This window comes from Scheffersomyces stipitis, chromosome 7 (assembly GCF_000209165.1).
Source record: "Scheffersomyces stipitis CBS 6054 chromosome 7, complete sequence".
In the NCBI taxonomy this organism is placed as follows: Eukaryota; Fungi; Ascomycota; class Pichiomycetes; order Serinales; family Debaryomycetaceae; genus Scheffersomyces; species Scheffersomyces stipitis.
Genome location: NC_009047.1, coordinates 381,933 through 399,809, shown reverse-complemented (window position 1 = coordinate 399,809; position 17,877 = coordinate 381,933). Strand labels below are relative to the sequence as shown.

The following is a 17,877-nucleotide window of genomic DNA, read 5'->3' as shown; positions in this document are numbered from 1 at the left end:
GCTACATAAATTCGACTGTCCCACGTCTTCTGGTACTCGTCCATGCTTTTAGAATGAATAAGGCTTTTGTGAGAAGGATAAGGGTTAGTAGAAGATGTTTGTGGAGAATGCAGAATTGAAGACATGTTGGTATGATTTAGAGAGTCACGTGAATTTGTTGAAAATTTGAGATTTTGACTATAAGCAATTTGAATTAATTTGGCACTGCTTTAAGCATCAGCTTGCTTTTACTTAAAAATTGTTTTAATTGTCTATTTCCATTCTTTTTCGCATCTTCCAACTTTATCAATTGAAAAATGTCATTTGTGAATACGAAACAACAGCGACTCATAGAAGATTCTGTCACAAACCATGTCAAGTACTACGACAAAATCACAGCCAACTACTTAAAGTTGAGACAGTCGATCTTTAAGTTAAACGCATCGATTACCAAACAGTTGTCCGAAGAAAACAGCATTGTTTCCGATGAGAACAAGGTCGAGGTCTACCAGTTACGATTTGAACTCGACAGAGCCATAGAGGCATACACTTCACATCTACAGGAGTTGGAAAGAAACCTTGTAATAGCTAAAGATATAAAGCCACCGTACAGAAGTGAGGCTAATAGCGAGTTCAAGACGTTACAAGAAAAGGAGCAGCAGTTGACGGAAGAAATCAAGGATATCCAGGAAGTTCAGAAACCACGCTTGGACAAGATGATGCTGTTGGTTAAAAGTTTTGATTCTAATAGCAAAAGTAATACTGCCAGGGCGATGAACCCCTATAGACTCCGAGACTTGGACAAGAATGAGAAAGTGACAGAAGTAGATTTACGTAACTTGTTATTCACCCACGAAGAGATTGTAACACTTTTTGACGACGTCACTGTGAATTTAAAAAATGGAAATGAAAACGAAGACCATTTCAGCTTGAAGGCTCAGGCTATCGAGCAATTGAACAATAACAAGATCTTTGAAAAGGTGGCCGATCTGAAATACTATTATAAATTGCATAGGTCACAGCTTCGTGACGTTTCGGCATCGATGGCAGTCCACGACTATGACGAACTCATAAACACCACGATAGCAGAGATAACAGCTCTTACCAAACAAGGAAATGACAAGAAAGAGAACTGGAACAAAAATGCTCACAAATTGGAGGCAATCAAGAATCTTTTAGATGATATGGATTTAGAGATGGATCTGTCGATGTAAAAAAGATAACTTGTAAAATGTAATTTGAAATTTTTAATAATTGAAGTTTCAACAGGTCTCTATAGAGTTACAAGGGCTAAACTGCTTTCTCTTTGGCATGTATTAATGAATAATACTATTTAATGTACAATTATCATGGGATAACCCATTTATGAATGCTCTATATACGCAACTCAGTCACGTAGCCGTTGTGCCAGAATATCTGACAACTCATAGTCTATTCTCTCTTTTATCAATTCTTCATTCAGAAATAGGACTTATCAAGATGACCGAGTCTCCTCTGACAAAAACCATCTCTGTTTTCTTAACTACAGTCTCTTCGTCTCCAGCAGAATAAATATACTCTTCGGCTTCGCTCAACACCATGTTGCAATGGGAATCGTAGCCCTGAAGTCTTCCTTTCATTTCACGAGCTCCTCTCAACTTGACAAGCACAAACTCGTCCAACTGGAATCTGATCAAGTCTAACGGTTCCTGCTGCTGCAGTTCTGTTCTGATAGTTGACATTCTCTGTGTTTATTGTTAGTTGTATGTGTACTGTGGTTTTTCACTACGAACTGGACATTTCAGCTACGGTAATTTTCACTACTTGGATTGCCATGTCGCGAAGAAAATGAAAATGTCTTTGATTTGAAAATATGTATGGACAAATGTCGCACCACTATTCCAAAAAATTTTCAGTTTTGAACTCAAGCGACGATAGTTGAAGATTGGGCTATCTACGTTTACAGCATTAGTCATGTCGTTACGTGTATCTATGAGAGCATTTCTGTTGCTGAGCCGTGTTTGTGCAAGAAGTGGCAGCAAGTTCTCGTTCGGCGATTTGAGCAAAGTCAAGTTGAGAGCTCCTATTATACCTACCCATAAGAATTTTGATGTTTCACCAGATCACCCATTGTGGGCCTTCTTCCCAGAGGGAAACAACACTGAAACGGCTCTTCGATCCGGTGACGAACTCGACATGAACTCACGTGAATGGACGTTTGCCGAATTGCGTCGTAAATCGTTTGAAGACTTGCACAAGTTGTGGTACTTAACTTTGAAAGAAAGAAATATATTAGCCAGAGAAGTCAGATTGGCAGAGTCCTTGCGATACTCTAGAACACAACAGCACGATGCCCTTGATGAGAAGTTGGTCACTGTGCAAAAGAGAATCAAACAGGTCCTATTGGAAAGACAGGTAGCCCATGAGAGAGTGCAGACATTCACACAACAGCAACAGCAGTACTTGACAGAGTTCGAGGAAAGATACCTCAATGCCAGCGAACACGAGATAGTATCATTCAACGAAAAGTTGGTCAGATTGCAATACGCTTTCTTTGGTATCGAACCACAGTTGCAGGATTACGATCTTGAGGACATCAACATCAAGTTTGTAGAAGGTTTGTCGTTTGTAGCCAACTTGAAAGTCAAAAGATACTTGAAACAAAACCCAGCACAAGAACAAGAATTTGAGTTGCCCTTGAACGGCGTTGTTGAAGAACTTCCATTCTTGTTGCGTAACGTAACTGAAGCCATCGAAGAAGTCAAGGCTTTGAGACAATCGGGCGAGTCGGTGAAGTTGGACAAGATCGACGTATTCCCATTCTTGAGACTGGCTCTTTCCAACGCCATCGAACAGGAGGAGTTGGACCAATAAGCTATACATAGTAACTATCATAATTGTACATATTAATCATAACTAGAAGTTTAAAATCTATAAAGAAGATTATTCGGTTAAATGTAGGAGCAAATCATATAAAGGGAATGCATAAGCTTGGTGTTTATACTTGTACAAGTGCATAATACAAACGCAAAGAGAAGTATACAAATATTCTGTTCAGATATCCTAGTCTATTCATAGTAGATTTGCAAACTATAAGTCCGTATCCATCAATGACGCCTTCTACTCTTCATGTACTCGATAAAACATTAGCAACTTTGCAATTGCACGGAAATAGAAGATATAGCAGCATATGAATACTACGGAAGGATACTTCATAACACAGCACTGCGATAATGATGTCAGATGTTCAGGCCATAGAATCCAAGCATGCGAAGCCGGCTGTATGGCAGCCAATCTTGGCCAGGATTCAGCTTGTGCATACGAGAAGTTAGAGGATGCCTAGCAGAATCATCCTACGAGAACAGAAAATAGAGATAGCATCGTTTGGCTCTTTTTACTCGTCTTAACTAAGTTCATCTTGTATTTCACATTTGTAATAGTTCATTACATCACATTCAATCTTTGGAAGTCATGGTGAACATTAAAAGACGTATTTTGAGAGGGACTTTCTCTTCCAGTTTATTTGAAGAAGCAGAGATAACAGCAGCTCGTGGCACGGAATCTACTTACATGTACAAAGGCGAAGCTAATGTAGCAATTTTCTCCAGCTTCAATACTGTTTTTTCCAGACAATATTGGCACCCCCCTTAACAAGAATCCGTTCACTGTAAATCTACATTGGGGTACAAATTAAGGCGCGCAGAGACTGTTAAACTTTGCGTTTTCTAGCTGCAAAAATCCACCTCACTTTTAAATACACTTCCAGATTGAATACCTTCTAGTCTCCGTTCTACGGCTCTAACCTTTTTCAGCGGTTATGAAACACAACTGATAAGGCAGCGAAGAGCAATGATTACGCATTGATCCGTAGAGCCTTAGCTTATGGGATGTAATCCTCTGTTCGGAGACGCTCCTGTATTTCAGGCGTATCAGTACACGTTTCCTTATTGTACATTAAAGGTTTATTGTCAAACACAGAACCATTATAAGGATTTTGGATGGAAACAAAAGCAAAGAATGTCTTAAATTCACTCATAAACGGTCGTAGACAATAATCACAAAGAAGCAATAATGTGATTCTCTCAAAAGTTTTCCAAATTTGAATTCTTTCAGGGGTACCCACGGTTGGTGATCCAAGACCGTGAAAAAATAGGTGCCAAACAATTGCACGTTAGCCCTCGCAATTTTGCATAGTCCGAAATTTTAATAGAATTACCCTCGGAAGTACTAATGTCGTACCCATATTTATTTTACATGTCGTTCTTTAAAAGATGTTGCACTATACAGCCAGTTGAGTTGTGCATATACATAGTACATTTGCAATAATAGGCTAGAATTTGTAGGAAGCTACTTCTAAGTATTGACGGACCACGAGCAGACAAATTGATACAGTTATTGACGTTGCTAGAGGTCCTAATTTCACTCCATCTTTCTTTATGTAGCAGGGCACTACTAGATGTACCCAGCGAAGGTAAAGTCAAGGTGAAACTCCCTTAACTTTGAGAAAGCGCGGATAAAACAGAGCCGTGCCTACGAGGGTGTTCAGCTTTTGATGGTATCTACTTTTGGGAGATAAGTTGCATGAAAAGCGACGCAACTTAAAATTAGACTCTTATCACCAGAAGTGTGACCCATGCACTTGTGAATTCAAGTATTTACACAGTGCACTACCACCTTGCATTGCCCTACAGTACAATAACTTCAGCGACAGGTTATGTCTCTCTTGATGAACAAAGGATGCTCCGTTGTTTGTCGGCAATTCCAAAGTACATGTACAAATAGTCATTCCTGCACAGTTTTGGCATATTATCTCTCCAGTTATAAGAAAGCGACAATACAATTGATGCGCGGCTGCATGTACACTTTTAAGGTTTATGTCTGCAGAGAGAATGGAACACTCTTCAGTTGGCTTACTCCAAAATGAACATAGAACAGCCAATTCTAGACATTTCAATGATCGTCGTAGTAAACTATTGTTCCTACATTGGATGCTCACCCGGATATAATAAGGATGCTCACGAAGAGCCACTTCAAGTGTGCTTTTGCACGTTGTCTGAATTGCTCTCAAATTTCTAACTCTATTCCATTGCTTTTCAAGCAAAGCCTGTATTCATAATAACACTATAATATGATAAACATTGCGATATATAGATTGAACTAGGAAGCCTAAATGTCGTAAGCGTTATCAGCTATGAATTTCTCTAAGGCAACTTTCTCGGCACCACAAATGACATTACCGAGACTCAAGCTAAGATCTTAGAAATCAGCGACAACATATGGAAACTGAGCAGTCCTGAATTTGAGCCATTTTCAATTACTGAATTAATTAGGAATTATAATATAACCGATGATGATGTTAACAATGAGAGTACTGATTATAATGATGAAGTCAGTGTTCTTGAAAGAAGAGAAGATGGTTGTCTTTTGGCTGCAGGTGTCTATATTTGTGAAACCGTCATTGTTAATGGTTGTTTAATGTGAATTTCAGTACCGAACCTCTTGTTCATTTCCACTAACTATTACACTTACATGGTTGGTGTTATTTCGGACAAGATTGTGATATAGGCGAAGTAAATAGCTATGTCTCCACGAGAAAAATAAAGATACTACGAATGGGGTAAATTGGGGTTCATCGTTAGTTATCTAATCAAATAATTTGTTTTCAGGCCCAAATTTTAGTTGTTCGGTGAAAGGTGTTATGTGATTAAGCAATACGTCAATTCAAGAGACTATATGTGAAATGGTGCGACATAACATTATGCGACATTGAACATAAAATATCAAATGCGACATTATACTCACCAATAAGCGTTGAAGCTACTAAATTGTACCCAACTCTTCATTACTATCCAACCACTACTACAAACACAGCATAATGGGAGGAAGAATCCACGGGTTCCTCGGAGGTGTATTGCTCACTTCAGCTTTTGCATATTACACTGGAGAATATATCCGCAAAAACGAACAATTTGTGTCTCAGCAATTGAGATCGGCCAACAATATCATACAGAATAAAATTCTCACTGACAGAGACTTGATCAACGAGTCCGTGCCAAAGTCATCGCATTCTATCTCCACTCAGCGTGTGAGTGTTACGGAAACAGCCAAGGACATCTGGAATGATGAAATCATCAAGATGGTCAATTGGGTGTATTCTATAAATTGGTACCAGGCTGGACTTACTGCCGATAGAAAAGTATTAGAGTTTGCTGATAAGCTCGTGGCCTCGGTGTCTGAGAAAAAGTAATTGTATAGTAGTAATGAACAAGATAGATAAAATTAAGGTAATGTGTAGCATTGTTTAGAGTTGCATGATATATTAAGCGTTTAACAAGTTTGGCTTCTCTATAATCTTTTTGCTTCTTATGAAGCTTCTGTATCTGCTACTATGAATACAGAATTATTGCCAGTATTATTATTTAGTTAATTTATCATTATTGAACATATCTCTACTTCTTCTTATGGCTTTCTTCGTCTTCGTCAACAGCCTCTGACTCTATTTCAAGCTGTCTCTTCTTGAAATACTTGATGATATCTCGATATACAATCCAATTAGCCAAAGGTGCAAAGATCAGGAAAAGAAAACTCACTATCACCTGGAATAATCCCCATGTTCTGGGCAAGACTCCCAAGACAGAACAGCCCAACAACCAGCCAATGAAGTCCGTAGTTACGGTATCGTAACCCTTGCTGAGCTTGTTTATAATTAGTTCGGCACATTCTTCACCTGGAATAGGAGAACTTGGTCCTTCAATTGTTATAGTTATCTCTGGTTTTGTCTTTTGCTCTTCTACGAATCCTTCAGACATAAAGTTGCCAGGAAAGACACATGAAACTCGATAGTTGTAAGGTCCCAATTCCTGACGAAGCACTATGGAAAGAGATTGAATCGCAGCTTTCATGGGCGCATACTGGGCATAGCCAATGAAGCCGTAGAAACTGGCTACGGACGAAAACAAAATGACATGTCTATGCTTATGTTTGTTGAAAGCAAGCTTGGGATTTGTAGCCAAAACCTTTTTAAACCCGGCATGGACAACGTTTACGGCGGTGTTGTAGTTGGTGGTTATCCCAGACTGGATCTCGGCTCCAGTCAAATCGTTGAATAATTTGGGTACTGAAGATCCAGCACAACAGAAAATAACGTCTGGATCCTGATGGTGAGAATCTACAATCTGATCCCAGAGTTCTACACATTGATCGTAGTCAGAAACGTCATGTGCCAAATACAGCAATGAGGTATTTTCCTTTTTGCCTACACTTTTCTCTATTCTCTCGATCTGCTGCTTGAGTTTGGAGGCCGTTCTTGCAACGAGAATACACGAACAATCTCGTTCGTAGAGCTTAAGTGCTAGGTCTGCTCCAATTCCCTGGGATGCACCTATTATCAAGGCGACTTTTCCGGACACGGGAAAATTAGAAGTACTGAACCACATGCTGATTGATATTTAGTGAATAGAGTGGAGAACTGAGTGTGATACACACGGTAATAACTGTTAACAAGAGTAAAATACGAAGTTGTTCCTAATACTGAAAAATTATGTTACGTGCAGGTATTGATAACAGCGTATAAGTCAAGTAAACAGCCCAACCACTCTTGGACAATAAAATTTATATTTCACCTACGCTTTCCTATGTGTAGTAGAAGTTACTGTAACACCCAGTTATTATAATTTTGCTAATTTTAAAATATCTCATGTGAATTGTAATATTGTCAACTCTGTATATCTTTCAGTAAGTCCCGAAATTCGATATATTCACGTGACCTATGTCGAAACCTAATGGCCGACGGTTTTCAAGAGAAGCAGCAACGTAACACCAATTCTCATTAAATATCCAAGCTGTGCTCGTATTTCGGTAACTCTGTTCAATTTCTATAACTTTTACTTTCTTCGCTTATCTTCTGAGTATTAATTAATGCTATGTACAATGTATGAATGAACTATATTACCTATTTGGCCACGAAAGGCGAGACTGGGATCTCTGCCTGTTCCTTTTCGGGTCTAGGTTGTGTCTTAAACCTCTTGGAAGCTACCAAGGACCCAGAGAGATCTCCACCGTAGTATTCCAAATTCACAGGCAAGTTTTCTAAGTTCTTCAACGCTTCTGGGTCTGTAACTTGTTGTGTTTCTGGATCGTATTTGAAGAATTCGACTTTACAGGTTTCGACAGCTGCAGCAAACTCCTTTTCTCCCTCTGGTCTGAACTTCGTTAATTTTTGCACGTTCAACTGGGTGATGTCGTCAACTTTCAACCCTTGCAATTCTAATCTGGCTACGATTTTGGCAGTGTACCAGAACTTGATTTCGTATTCTGAGTCTACCAACTCGATCACAGACATGGGTGCCTTGTCCTCACCCAAACGAGGTTCCAACTTTATGATTCTGGTGAACCCCGATCTTCTTTGCTGGTATCTGGGAGCGAGTTCTTGTATGATTTTGGACCCTACTTCGAACTTGTCAGGTGGCTGTAAGAAGTTCAATGCTCTGTTTGCTACGATTTTGGAGTTAATCGGTTGATCCTGAGCGATTTTGTCATTTCTGTGGAGTGCATCAGCTAAAAACGTCTCTGCCTTGGCTTGAACTCGCTTCGCTTTGGTTCTGGTCGTGACTATGTATTCGTGACGGATCAAGTTTGCTGTCAAGTTCTTGTCCATCAGCTTCACGTGACGGGCCACGTTAGCGTGGAACTTCTGGAGTGAAGGCATTTTAGTCCTCTTGAGTTCTAGTAGAGAGATGTAGATACTCCTGAATTAAATGTAAGTAGGAAATTGAAAATTTTTGGAGGAACAAAAAGGTCGCGAAATTAAAAATGAGACGACATGTTCTCGTTTCGTGTGCGACATTTTTGCAATAAATACCAATTAAATGAATTATACAAATATACAGTAGCACAATATACAATTCACAGATTACAACGATTATCTTTATGTCAATTTATACGTCATATTACACAATTTAAACTCATGTATACTTTTCCACACTATGTAAGACCCTCAGAAGTTGATAGGTTTGTCGAAAGTGGACAAGGCAGCTTCCTTGAAGGCTTCAGACAAAGTTGGGTGGGCATGGCATGTTCTGGCGATGTCTTCAGTAGAGGCACCATATTCTAAGGCCAAACCGGCTTCAGCAATCATTTCCCCGGCGTTTGGACCAACTATGTGAACACCCAATACTCTTTGAGTCTCGGCATCGGCAAGAAATTTGACAAAGCCGTCGGTATCCAAGTTGGTTTTAGCTCTGGAGTTGGCAATGAATGGGAACTTACCAACCTTGTACTTAATGCCCTGTTCCTTCAATTGTTCTTCGTTGAGACCGACCCAGGCGACTTCCGGGTGAGTGTACATGACGGAGGGGATGTTGCCGTAGTTAACATGGCCGTGGCCGTGCTTGATGTATTCGGCAGCAGCAATGCCTTCTTCTTCAGCCTTATGGGCCAACATTGGGCCGAAGGTAACGTCACCAATGACTCTAATGTGGTCGTGCTTAGTTCTGTACTGAGAGTCGATCACCAATCTACCCTTGTTGTCGAGTTCCAAACCGGCCTTTTCGAGAGCTAAACCTTCGGTATATGGTCTTCTGCCAATAGCAACTAACAAAACATCGGCTTCCAAGTCTTCCTTCTTGCCTGACTTGACGTCTTCCACTTCGATCTTAACGACTTCGCCATCTCTGACACCAGACACGACCTTCGTGCCCAACTTGAACTTCAAACCTTGCTTGGCCAACAACTTCTGGGACGTCTTGGCGACTTCAGCATCCATACCAGCACCAATAGCGTTCTGGAACTCGATCACAGTGACTTCGGAACCGAGTCTAGAGTAGACAGAAGCCATTTCCAAACCAATGATACCACCTCCGATGATGGACAATCTCTTAGGGATTTCCTTCAAGGCCAAGACACCGGTAGAAGTGACGATTCTTTCTTCGTCGATAGTAATTCCAGGGAATGGAGTAGGCTCAGAACCGGTAGCGACAATGAAGTGGTCGGCTTCAAGTTCTAATTCTTCCGAACCATCAATTGGTGTGACGCTAACCTTCTTCTCATCTACGAAAGCTCCCGATCCCTTGATATAGGTAACCTTATTCTTCTTGAACAACATCTCAATACCGCCGGTCAATTGCTTGACGGCTTTCTCTTTAGCTTCCATTAACTTTGGAAAGTTGACAGAAACCTCACCATCAATGGCAATGCCTCGGTTTTCAGAATCGTGCTTGATTTGATGATACAAATGGGAGTTGTTCAAAAGAGACTTCGAGGGAATACATCCGACATTCAAACAAGTACCTCCCAATGCACCTCTCTTCTCGATACAAGCAGTGTTGTAACCGAGTTGGGCGGCTTTGATGGCAGCGACGTAGCCTCCTGGACCACCTCCAATAACTACGACATCATACTTAGTGGAGGCATATCTGACGAATTGGGCCATTCTGGCGGAACCGGCAGCACGGCCGGAAAAGGAAGTTCTCAACATTTTTCGTATAGGAAGAAAACGGACTTTCTGCTAGTGTTCAATTACTTTTCAGCAGCAGCTTACAAGAATTGGAAAGATGCCTTCAGATTCGATGGATTTTCCACTGGTAGTTTACAAAAATGCTTCACTGATGTCCGTGGTGAGTTGCGTTATCTGCAGGAGCGCGAAGGTTATTGGCTCTGCCGCCGGGCGTGTCGGAAAAATAGAGCTGTAGGAGTGCAGCGGCTGGTCTCAGTGCTAATGAACTGAGATCTATACGAATAGTACTATACGGCTATAGAACTATAATCGGGATCAAATGGCGGTAGTACTGATGTATAGGGTTAGTTCTATAGTACTAGTATATTGAATATGTTTTTTCGGTTAGGGAAATACTGAAGTATTAAGTATATTCAGAGAAATAACTTCCAGTATTAGCAAATCTTGCACAAAAATATTCTGACAGTTGCAAATAGGTGTGAGCATATACTTTTATACTAATGAATCGTATGATACGAATTACTGACATTCCAGCTTAAACAGTGGTCGAAACACAAGTTAGTCATATATACTACTATCTCCGCAGTGTCATCTGTCCATCCCGCGTCACTCTTTTGTCCATTCTTCATTTCTAAGCTTTGATTCCAGCTTAACTATGCCAGCTTACAAACCTTCATATCCCGGACGTTTACGGGGTCAGATGCTGACGAATTTCGCGGTTTTACTACCGACCACAAATTAATGCCGCTATCTCATTTTGCAGCTGTAGGGATTGTCACTGTTTCAAAGACCAGCTTCAAACACCGCTACTCACAGTTGCCAAGATGTACAATACGGACTTGACTGCGAAGGTCTACATGCGACTGTGGCTAAAATTATATTGTAGCTGTATTGAAGTCCATATTCATCCATATCATTACCAGCTCTCGCCGTGCTGCATTCGTTTCTGCGGAGGTGAACCGTTTAAGTCACGTCTGCAGCAACTGCAACTTTTGAATTTGTCGCCCGCCAGCATGGATCATCTCACCCTGTATTCCTCAACCAGAAGTAGGGCCATCTTTGGGGACCGTGTATATCTGTAGCGTATCGGCCGTAAGCTCATATTTTTGCATCCACTCTTTCGTGCAACCTGCCAGGGTGTATTTGTCAATTGTAATTTATGTGTGGTGGGTCTTTCTAGAAGGAATGGATGCCCTCGGAGTTCCTTCCGACCTACGGGTACAATTCTTCTAGATCAGTCTCTGTACTTGTGGATGATCCTTTAGTTTCTATTCCGTGATCTTTCTAGCTATGTATTGCCATTTTGCAACTAACTTCGCCGGCCCCAGCATCTGCCGGATACGTTGCGGAAAAACCGCACCGGCCATAGCTGGTCCAATCTGTAGTTTATAGCTATTAGAATTTCCAACATATGTGTCATATAGAAGATTTACATAGAAGACATGAAATATACTGGTACTAGAAGCCATAAAGTGTATATGAGTTCCCGACTGAGACTAAACGAAATGGTTACGTCTCCCGTTACTCTTCCAAGCAGATGACAACTCCAACTCCGACTAAGCGATGACACGCCGCACAGTTTGAGATGTCGGGACGAATTCCGGATATCCGGGAAAGTCTCACCCTGGGGTACGCCCGAAAGTGCAAACAGGCTCGGAACCCGCGCGCTCCGGGTGACAGAGCCGACCAATCGCAGACTGCAACTATGTCAGAGGGCCCCGGAGCGCACGACACTCAACAAGGCGATGGGGATGCCGACCGGCCGGAAATAAGTGCCCCCGGATATCATCGCGGTGAAAATTTGGAGGAGTCCACGGAACTCGACCTTAGTGTAGGGCAAATCAGAGTATATCTTTTTCTTCTACAACCAGACAACATTGAGACTCTCATCCGTGCTGAATTCAAGCCAATTGCATAGTCCAGCTAGTTGCACAGTTGAAACGAAACATTTTGTTATCGTAGCGTAGAAGTCCCCACGTTATCAGATTTGAATCTACCATTAGTTTGATATTCTATTGATACACTTAGAATCACAACCAAGCCAGATATTGCAGAAATCACTGAAATTTTTGATTATTCATATAAAATCTGTCAACTTTCATCATCTTCATTGAAGTATTCACAATCTCACAGTATTTAAGATCAATTTCTTCATTATCATTCATCATGTTGTCTAGATCCATCAAGTCGTCTTTGAAACGTGCTCCAGTTTCCAGAGCTGTTGCACTTTCTGCCACCAAGCTCTCTCTCAGAATGTCTTCTGGTCCCGTTTCCAGATCGATCCACACTGCTACTACCTCTGGTGCTGGTTTCTCCAGAATTTCTGGTTTGACCTTCAAGCGTTATGCTTCTGTCACCGTGAAAGTTCCAGACATGGCCGAGTCCATTACCGAAGGTACACTTTCCGCTCTCAACAAGAACGTCGGAGATTACGTCAATGTAGATGAGACCATCGCCACTGTCGAAACAGACAAGATTGACGTCGAAGTCAACTCGCCTGTTGCTGGTACCATCACCGAGTTTCTCGTTGCTGTTGATGACACTGTAGAAGTGGGTCAGGATCTCGCTAAGATCGAAGAAGGCGAAGCTCCAGCTGGCGGAGCAGCCCCATCTGAAGCTCCAAAAGAGGAAGCTGCACCTGCTGCTGCCCCTGCTGCAGCTCCAGCCGCAGCTCCAGCCGCTGCTCCAAAGGCTGCCCCAGCTGCTCCAAAGGCACCAGCTCCAGCTAAAAAGGAAGAACCAAAGAAGGAAGCTCCAGTCGCCAGCTTCACCAACTTCTCCAGAAACGAGGAAAGAGTGAAAATGAACAGAATGAGATTAAGAATCGCAGAACGTCTTAAGGAATCGCAGAATACCGCTGCCTCCTTGACCACTTTCAACGAAGTTGACATGACCAACTTGATGGAAATGAGAAAGTTGTACAAAGACGAGTTCTTGGAAAAGACCGGCATCAAGTTGGGTTTCATGGGTGCTTTCGCTAAGGCCTCATGTTTGGCTGCTAAGGATATTCCAGCTGTAAACGCTTCCATCGAAAACAACGACACCTTAGTGTTCAGAGACTACACCGACATCTCCGTTGCTGTTGCTACTCCTAAAGGTTTGGTTACTCCTGTAGTTAGAAACGCCGAATCCTTGTCTATTTTGGGCATCGAACAAGAAATCGCTTCTTTGGGTAAGAAGGCCAGAGACGGTAAGTTAACTTTGGAAGACATGACCGGTGGAACTTTCACCATCTCCAACGGTGGTGTTTTCGGTTCCTTGTATGGTACTCCTATCATTAACATGCCTCAGACTGCTGTCTTAGGTTTGCACGGTACCAAGCAAAGACCTGTTACCGTCAACGGTCAGATCGTGTCAAGACCAATGATGTACTTGGCCTTGACCTACGATCACAGAGTATTGGACGGCCGTGAAGCTGTGACATTCTTGAAGACCGTCAAGGAGTTGATCGAAGACCCCAGAAAGATGTTGTTGTTAGAGTAGTCTGTTAGTTTCTACTATTATATTATTGTTATATTTGTTGAGTTTATATCGGAACCGTCAGGTTCTCCAGTTAGTTGCATTGACCGAAAAGAATACACATAAGACATGAGTTGTCTCCATAGACAAGAAAAGTGTAGAGTAGATAGTAGAAGATTGAATGACGTCCGAAACACATATTGGAAGACAGCAGGATATAGCATGCTTAGGACTGGAAGATACATAGCATGGAAACAATATTAGAGCTGCTATAATAGGATTTGAATTGACAAAATGTGAGAGTCAGAGTATACTAAAACATAAGTTTTGCCAAGTCAGCAGAGATAGAACATTCAATTCAATTTACAACTGATTATAACACTATGGACATCTGCGGTCTACATACTGATCGTGCTCTCTGTCTAATAATTATATAATGACGTTGCAGATTATGACCTGGACATATCCGGGTTCAACAATTGGTATCGTCTCACCACGCAATGTTCAATAGTAGTAGACGGCAATTTTGTCCAACAAATACGCCTCGAACTAATTTTGTACTCAATGTCTTTCGAATGAGCGTTGCAGCCACTATCTAGTACAAATTTTAGTAATAATTCTAGTACAAAGGCGGCCACAGTGCGGCTAAGAATAACATTATCCATGGATACAACTAAGCAAGGCAAACCCCAGAAGTTGTCGACAATTGGCGAACACATAAAGTCAAATCTCTCGTATTCCAGACACTCTTCTCACTGTTGCCTGTTTGAAATATTATCAACGTTGGAGCACTAAAAAGCCTAAACTAAATTCCAGGGTAGTAACATTCCAAAGCAGATTGCATGAGAAACCCATCAACTGAAATAATACACTGCGGTTGCAATGAAACGACAAGATTCTATTTAACCAGATTACCCAGATAAGACATATTGTTGTCTGGTCCCGATACCAAGCCATAGAATATGGAACGACTGGAAGTTTCAGTATAACTGCAATTTACTACTTGGTGTTAGCCACTGCCTTGTTGGCTCTACTCGGGACTTGCCGGTCTAAGAAGGGGCTAAGACAAAAGGTTTGCTGACTGTTCCCATTCTACCATCTTTCGGAAGGTTTTCTCAGCGATTGAAAGAACACTCGATCGAGCCAGTACATCTCGGTAAGGAAGTAATCGAATTACATACTTCCAATGCAAATTTTGTCGAGTTTCTTTTGTAGTAATTTTGCAAGACCTCATAATACTTCCACTCAACAAGCTCCTATAAGCACATACAAAGAAGCTGCATCCTGCCTCATGCACATTGTCCAAAAAAGAAAAGGTTAAGTCAAATCAAAGCACTTAAACTTTGCGCAGCTGTGTTTTTGTTTTTCCGCAAGTTGCAACAAAATTGACATTGTTGACAATTTGCCTAATTAGGCAACCCAGTTGTGAAAAATCAACTTGCAGCCCTTCCGCATCAAATGATAAATGTATCTGAGGTTTCTCTGGTGCTACCCATTGTGTGTGAAGACATTCCTTCCTTCTACAGTGTTGTGTAATAAGTTTCCATATTTCCACTTCTTTTCTTCTCCAGACTTTCTGTTGATTCAACCGCAACCAATTAACGAATCAAATCAGATAGAATCAATTTTCAGCTATACCAATTGCTACCCAATCGTCAATCTGGTTCTCGTATCTAGTTCTTGTCTAGATTGCAGAAACTGACAGAAAATTTGACTTTGCCTCTTCTCTCCTCCCTTACTCCACTCCGGCCCATTTCACTCTTTCAATCATCTCAACCCAACTGTGGCCGCCATGGACTCCTACACCAACTGGGAAGAAGTCAACTCTGCCACGAGAGCCATGCCTTTGCCGCATGAGAATTTCGACCAGTACTTTGCTGAATACGATGAGATAGACAATCTTTTCAACGAAACATTAACAGGACTCCAAGATTTGGATGTACCTTCCGGTTTTGCTAGTCAGCTCCAGGACAAACTCGAGACACCTAGCCACCAAAAACATGCTAGAAAAACTAGTGGAACGGCCATTTTTGGATTTGTAGATCATACGAGAGAATTGTCCATCACAGGGTTGGCAAATGACTTGTACAAGCCAATCAAGCAATCTCTCGACTTGGGCAAGTCGATTTCTCCTGGTGAATTGTTGAAGTCATTGAATGCCCTGCAATCGCAACAGTTTGATTTTGAAGTCGACCCCATTGTTCAGAAGCCAATCTTATTACTTGAAGAAGACGAGTTGAATGAACAGCAGAAAGCATCAAAGGACATAATTCCAGCATCTTTGCCCCAATCTTCACCAATGCGATTACAGCCAAAACAGGAAGAGTACATTGTCACCAATGAGAGTCCCAAGTCGTACAAATTTCCACCTTCACCTTCTCCCTCTCCTTCGAGAGAAAGAATACCAGCAAATGGAAACGCCAGATTTCAAACAGTTAACAATTACTCAGTCAAGTATCTTCAAGAGTTAAACAACCAAGGAGCAAATCTACAACAGAATTACGTTGATGATATAGAGCCCTTGATTGATGGAACTGGATCAGAGCAGAAGTCAAACTTCAATGTCAACAACAACCAAATAAAGTATATTCCAATTCCAATTCAACAACCTGTTGTATATAAAAAGGAAAACGAATCCCCTTCAGTACAGCAATTTCAGCAGGCACAATTTCAACAGCAAGCACAACAGCAAGTACAACAACAGTTCCAGTCTCCTACTAGAACTCTTCAACAAGTACAACAAGTACAACAATATCAAAGACAGCAGCAAAAAAATCAAGTTCAGAATCAACTGTTTCTTTCGCAGCAAATCACTAACAGAAGTTCCAATACCTACTTGCCTCCTCCTTCTCCTCCATCGTTGTCTAATGCCTCTCCAGAGCTATCTTCTTCTCCAGATCCCTTATCTCCATCTCCAAACCGTTCTGTAATCAGTGGTTACGAATCACAGAAGTTCTCTTCTCCATTGCATCCTCAATTGAGAAATGCCAATGTCAACTTCTACTCTCCACAGTTCTTCTCGGAGTCAGACAATGGGAGCTTCTACCGCAATAACGATGGAAGCAATATTCTGGTAAACCAGTTCCAAATGGAACATGTTCAACAATTACAGCATCTGCATCAATTGCAACCTCACAATCTCCAGCATCCTCAACAGCTTATGTTCCAACAGCAACAGCAACAGCAGCAGATGAATTCATCTCCTGGATATTCCAACTCTCTGTTGAGCTCTTCGCCCGTTAAATATTACACCAGTCCTATAAGAGTACCCGGTGCTCTAGAAGAAGTTGAAGATGCAAATGCAACCATAACGCAGTTGACCCCTTTGAGAAATCAATTCCCATCCACTCCAGCAAGAAACCAAGTTACCTTGGAATGGAGTCCTGTAATATCGCCAAGTGCTAAAGCTTCCAAAGATGTCAAAAAACATATCCAACAAAGCACACCCAGAAGAAGGGTAAAGAAAACTTCGTTACTTCCTCCAGGAGAGTTGGACCAGTACTGGGAAGGTCCCGATGAAGATAAGATCTACACTTGCACCTACAAAAACTGTGGAAAGAAGTTCACTAGGCGGTACAATGTCCGTTCCCATATCCAAACCCATTTAAGTGATCGTCCTTTTGCCTGTGCTTACTGTCCTAAACGATTTGTAAGACAGCACGATTTGAACAGACATGTTAAGGGCCATCTTGAGGCCAGACACTGTCGTTGTCCATGCGGAAAGGAATTTGTCCGTTTGGATGCCTTGAAAAAGCATAGAGAGCGTAACATTTGCGTTGGAGGAATAGCCAGCTCTACCAACCATTGTATTACAAAACCTCAACCCAAGAAGAAAGACTCGGTCTACAGTGAACTTATGATATCTAAGGTGAAAGAAAACCAGGACAAGCTTCTTGGATCGGCAGACGATCAAGAGGAAGAGGAGTATGAAGAAGGGGAAGAGGATGACGAAGAAGAAGAAGAAGAAGAGGACGACGAAGGGGAGGAAGAAATATGACACTTATGAA

At 41.5% G+C, this 17,877-nt stretch overlaps 9 protein-coding genes across 9 annotated transcripts; 5 read left to right on the top strand and 4 right to left on the bottom strand. All coding sequences in view use genetic code 12, as the record gives it.

Moving 5' to 3' along the window:
- Positions 1-296: 296 nt before the first annotated feature.
- PICST_49747 (predicted protein) lies at positions 297-1,193 on the top strand (the record flags this gene model as incomplete). Its single annotated transcript, XM_001386241.1, has 1 exon — positions 297-1,193. The coding sequence occupies one exon, from the start codon at positions 297-299 to the stop codon at positions 1,191-1,193; it is 897 nt and encodes a 298-aa protein (XP_001386278.2).
- A 240-nt stretch (positions 1,194-1,433) lies between these two features.
- PICST_63621 (predicted protein) lies at positions 1,434-1,700 on the bottom strand (the record flags this gene model as incomplete). The annotated part of the gene is made up of 1 exon (XM_001386056.1): positions 1,434-1,700. The coding sequence occupies one exon, from the start codon at positions 1,698-1,700 to the stop codon at positions 1,434-1,436; it is 267 nt and encodes an 88-aa protein (XP_001386093.2).
- A 232-nt stretch (positions 1,701-1,932) lies between these two features.
- On the top strand, positions 1,933-2,905 carry PICST_90761 (mitochondrial 54S ribosomal protein YmL4; the record flags this gene model as incomplete). The annotated part of the gene is made up of 1 exon (XM_001386240.1): positions 1,933-2,905. One exon carries the CDS (start codon positions 1,933-1,935, stop codon positions 2,830-2,832), a length of 900 nt encoding a protein of 299 aa, XP_001386277.2.
- Positions 2,906-5,833: 2,928 nt separating this feature from the next.
- Positions 5,834-6,205, top strand: PICST_49885 (predicted protein; the record flags this gene model as incomplete). Its single annotated transcript, XM_001386239.1, has 1 exon — positions 5,834-6,205. The coding sequence occupies one exon, from the start codon at positions 5,834-5,836 to the stop codon at positions 6,203-6,205; it is 372 nt and encodes a 123-aa protein (XP_001386276.1).
- A 202-nt stretch (positions 6,206-6,407) lies between these two features.
- Positions 6,408-7,394, bottom strand: TSC10 (3-ketosphinganine reductase; the record flags this gene model as incomplete). Its single annotated transcript, XM_001386055.1, has 1 exon — positions 6,408-7,394. One exon carries the CDS (start codon positions 7,392-7,394, stop codon positions 6,408-6,410), a length of 987 nt encoding a protein of 328 aa, XP_001386092.2.
- A 515-nt stretch (positions 7,395-7,909) lies between these two features.
- On the bottom strand, positions 7,910-8,665 carry PICST_62940 (mitochondrial 54S ribosomal protein YmL8; the record flags this gene model as incomplete). The annotated part of the gene is made up of 1 exon (XM_001386054.1): positions 7,910-8,665. The coding sequence occupies one exon, from the start codon at positions 8,663-8,665 to the stop codon at positions 7,910-7,912; it is 756 nt and encodes a 251-aa protein (XP_001386091.2).
- A 288-nt stretch (positions 8,666-8,953) lies between these two features.
- On the bottom strand, positions 8,954-10,387 carry LPD1 (FAD flavoprotein; the record flags this gene model as incomplete). The annotated part of the gene is made up of 1 exon (XM_001386053.1): positions 8,954-10,387. The coding sequence occupies one exon, from the start codon at positions 10,385-10,387 to the stop codon at positions 8,954-8,956; it is 1,434 nt and encodes a 477-aa protein (XP_001386090.1).
- A 1,609-nt stretch (positions 10,388-11,996) lies between these two features.
- Positions 11,997-14,014, top strand: KGD2 (2-oxoglutarate dehydrogenase complex E2 component). The gene has a single exon (XM_001386238.1). The coding sequence runs from the start codon at positions 12,578-12,580 to the stop codon at positions 13,892-13,894; it is 1,317 nt and encodes a 438-aa protein (XP_001386275.1). The 5' UTR covers positions 11,997-12,577; the 3' UTR covers positions 13,895-14,014.
- Positions 14,015-15,407: 1,393 nt separating this feature from the next.
- Positions 15,408-17,765, top strand: ACE2 (Metallothionein expression activator; the record flags this gene model as incomplete). The annotated part of the gene is made up of 3 exons (XM_001386237.1): positions 15,408-16,573; positions 16,694-16,943; positions 17,049-17,765. Coding segments are annotated over 3 exons (1,878 nt in total), but the record flags the coding sequence as incomplete, so codon positions are not given.
- Between the last annotated feature and the right edge of the window lie 112 nt (positions 17,766-17,877).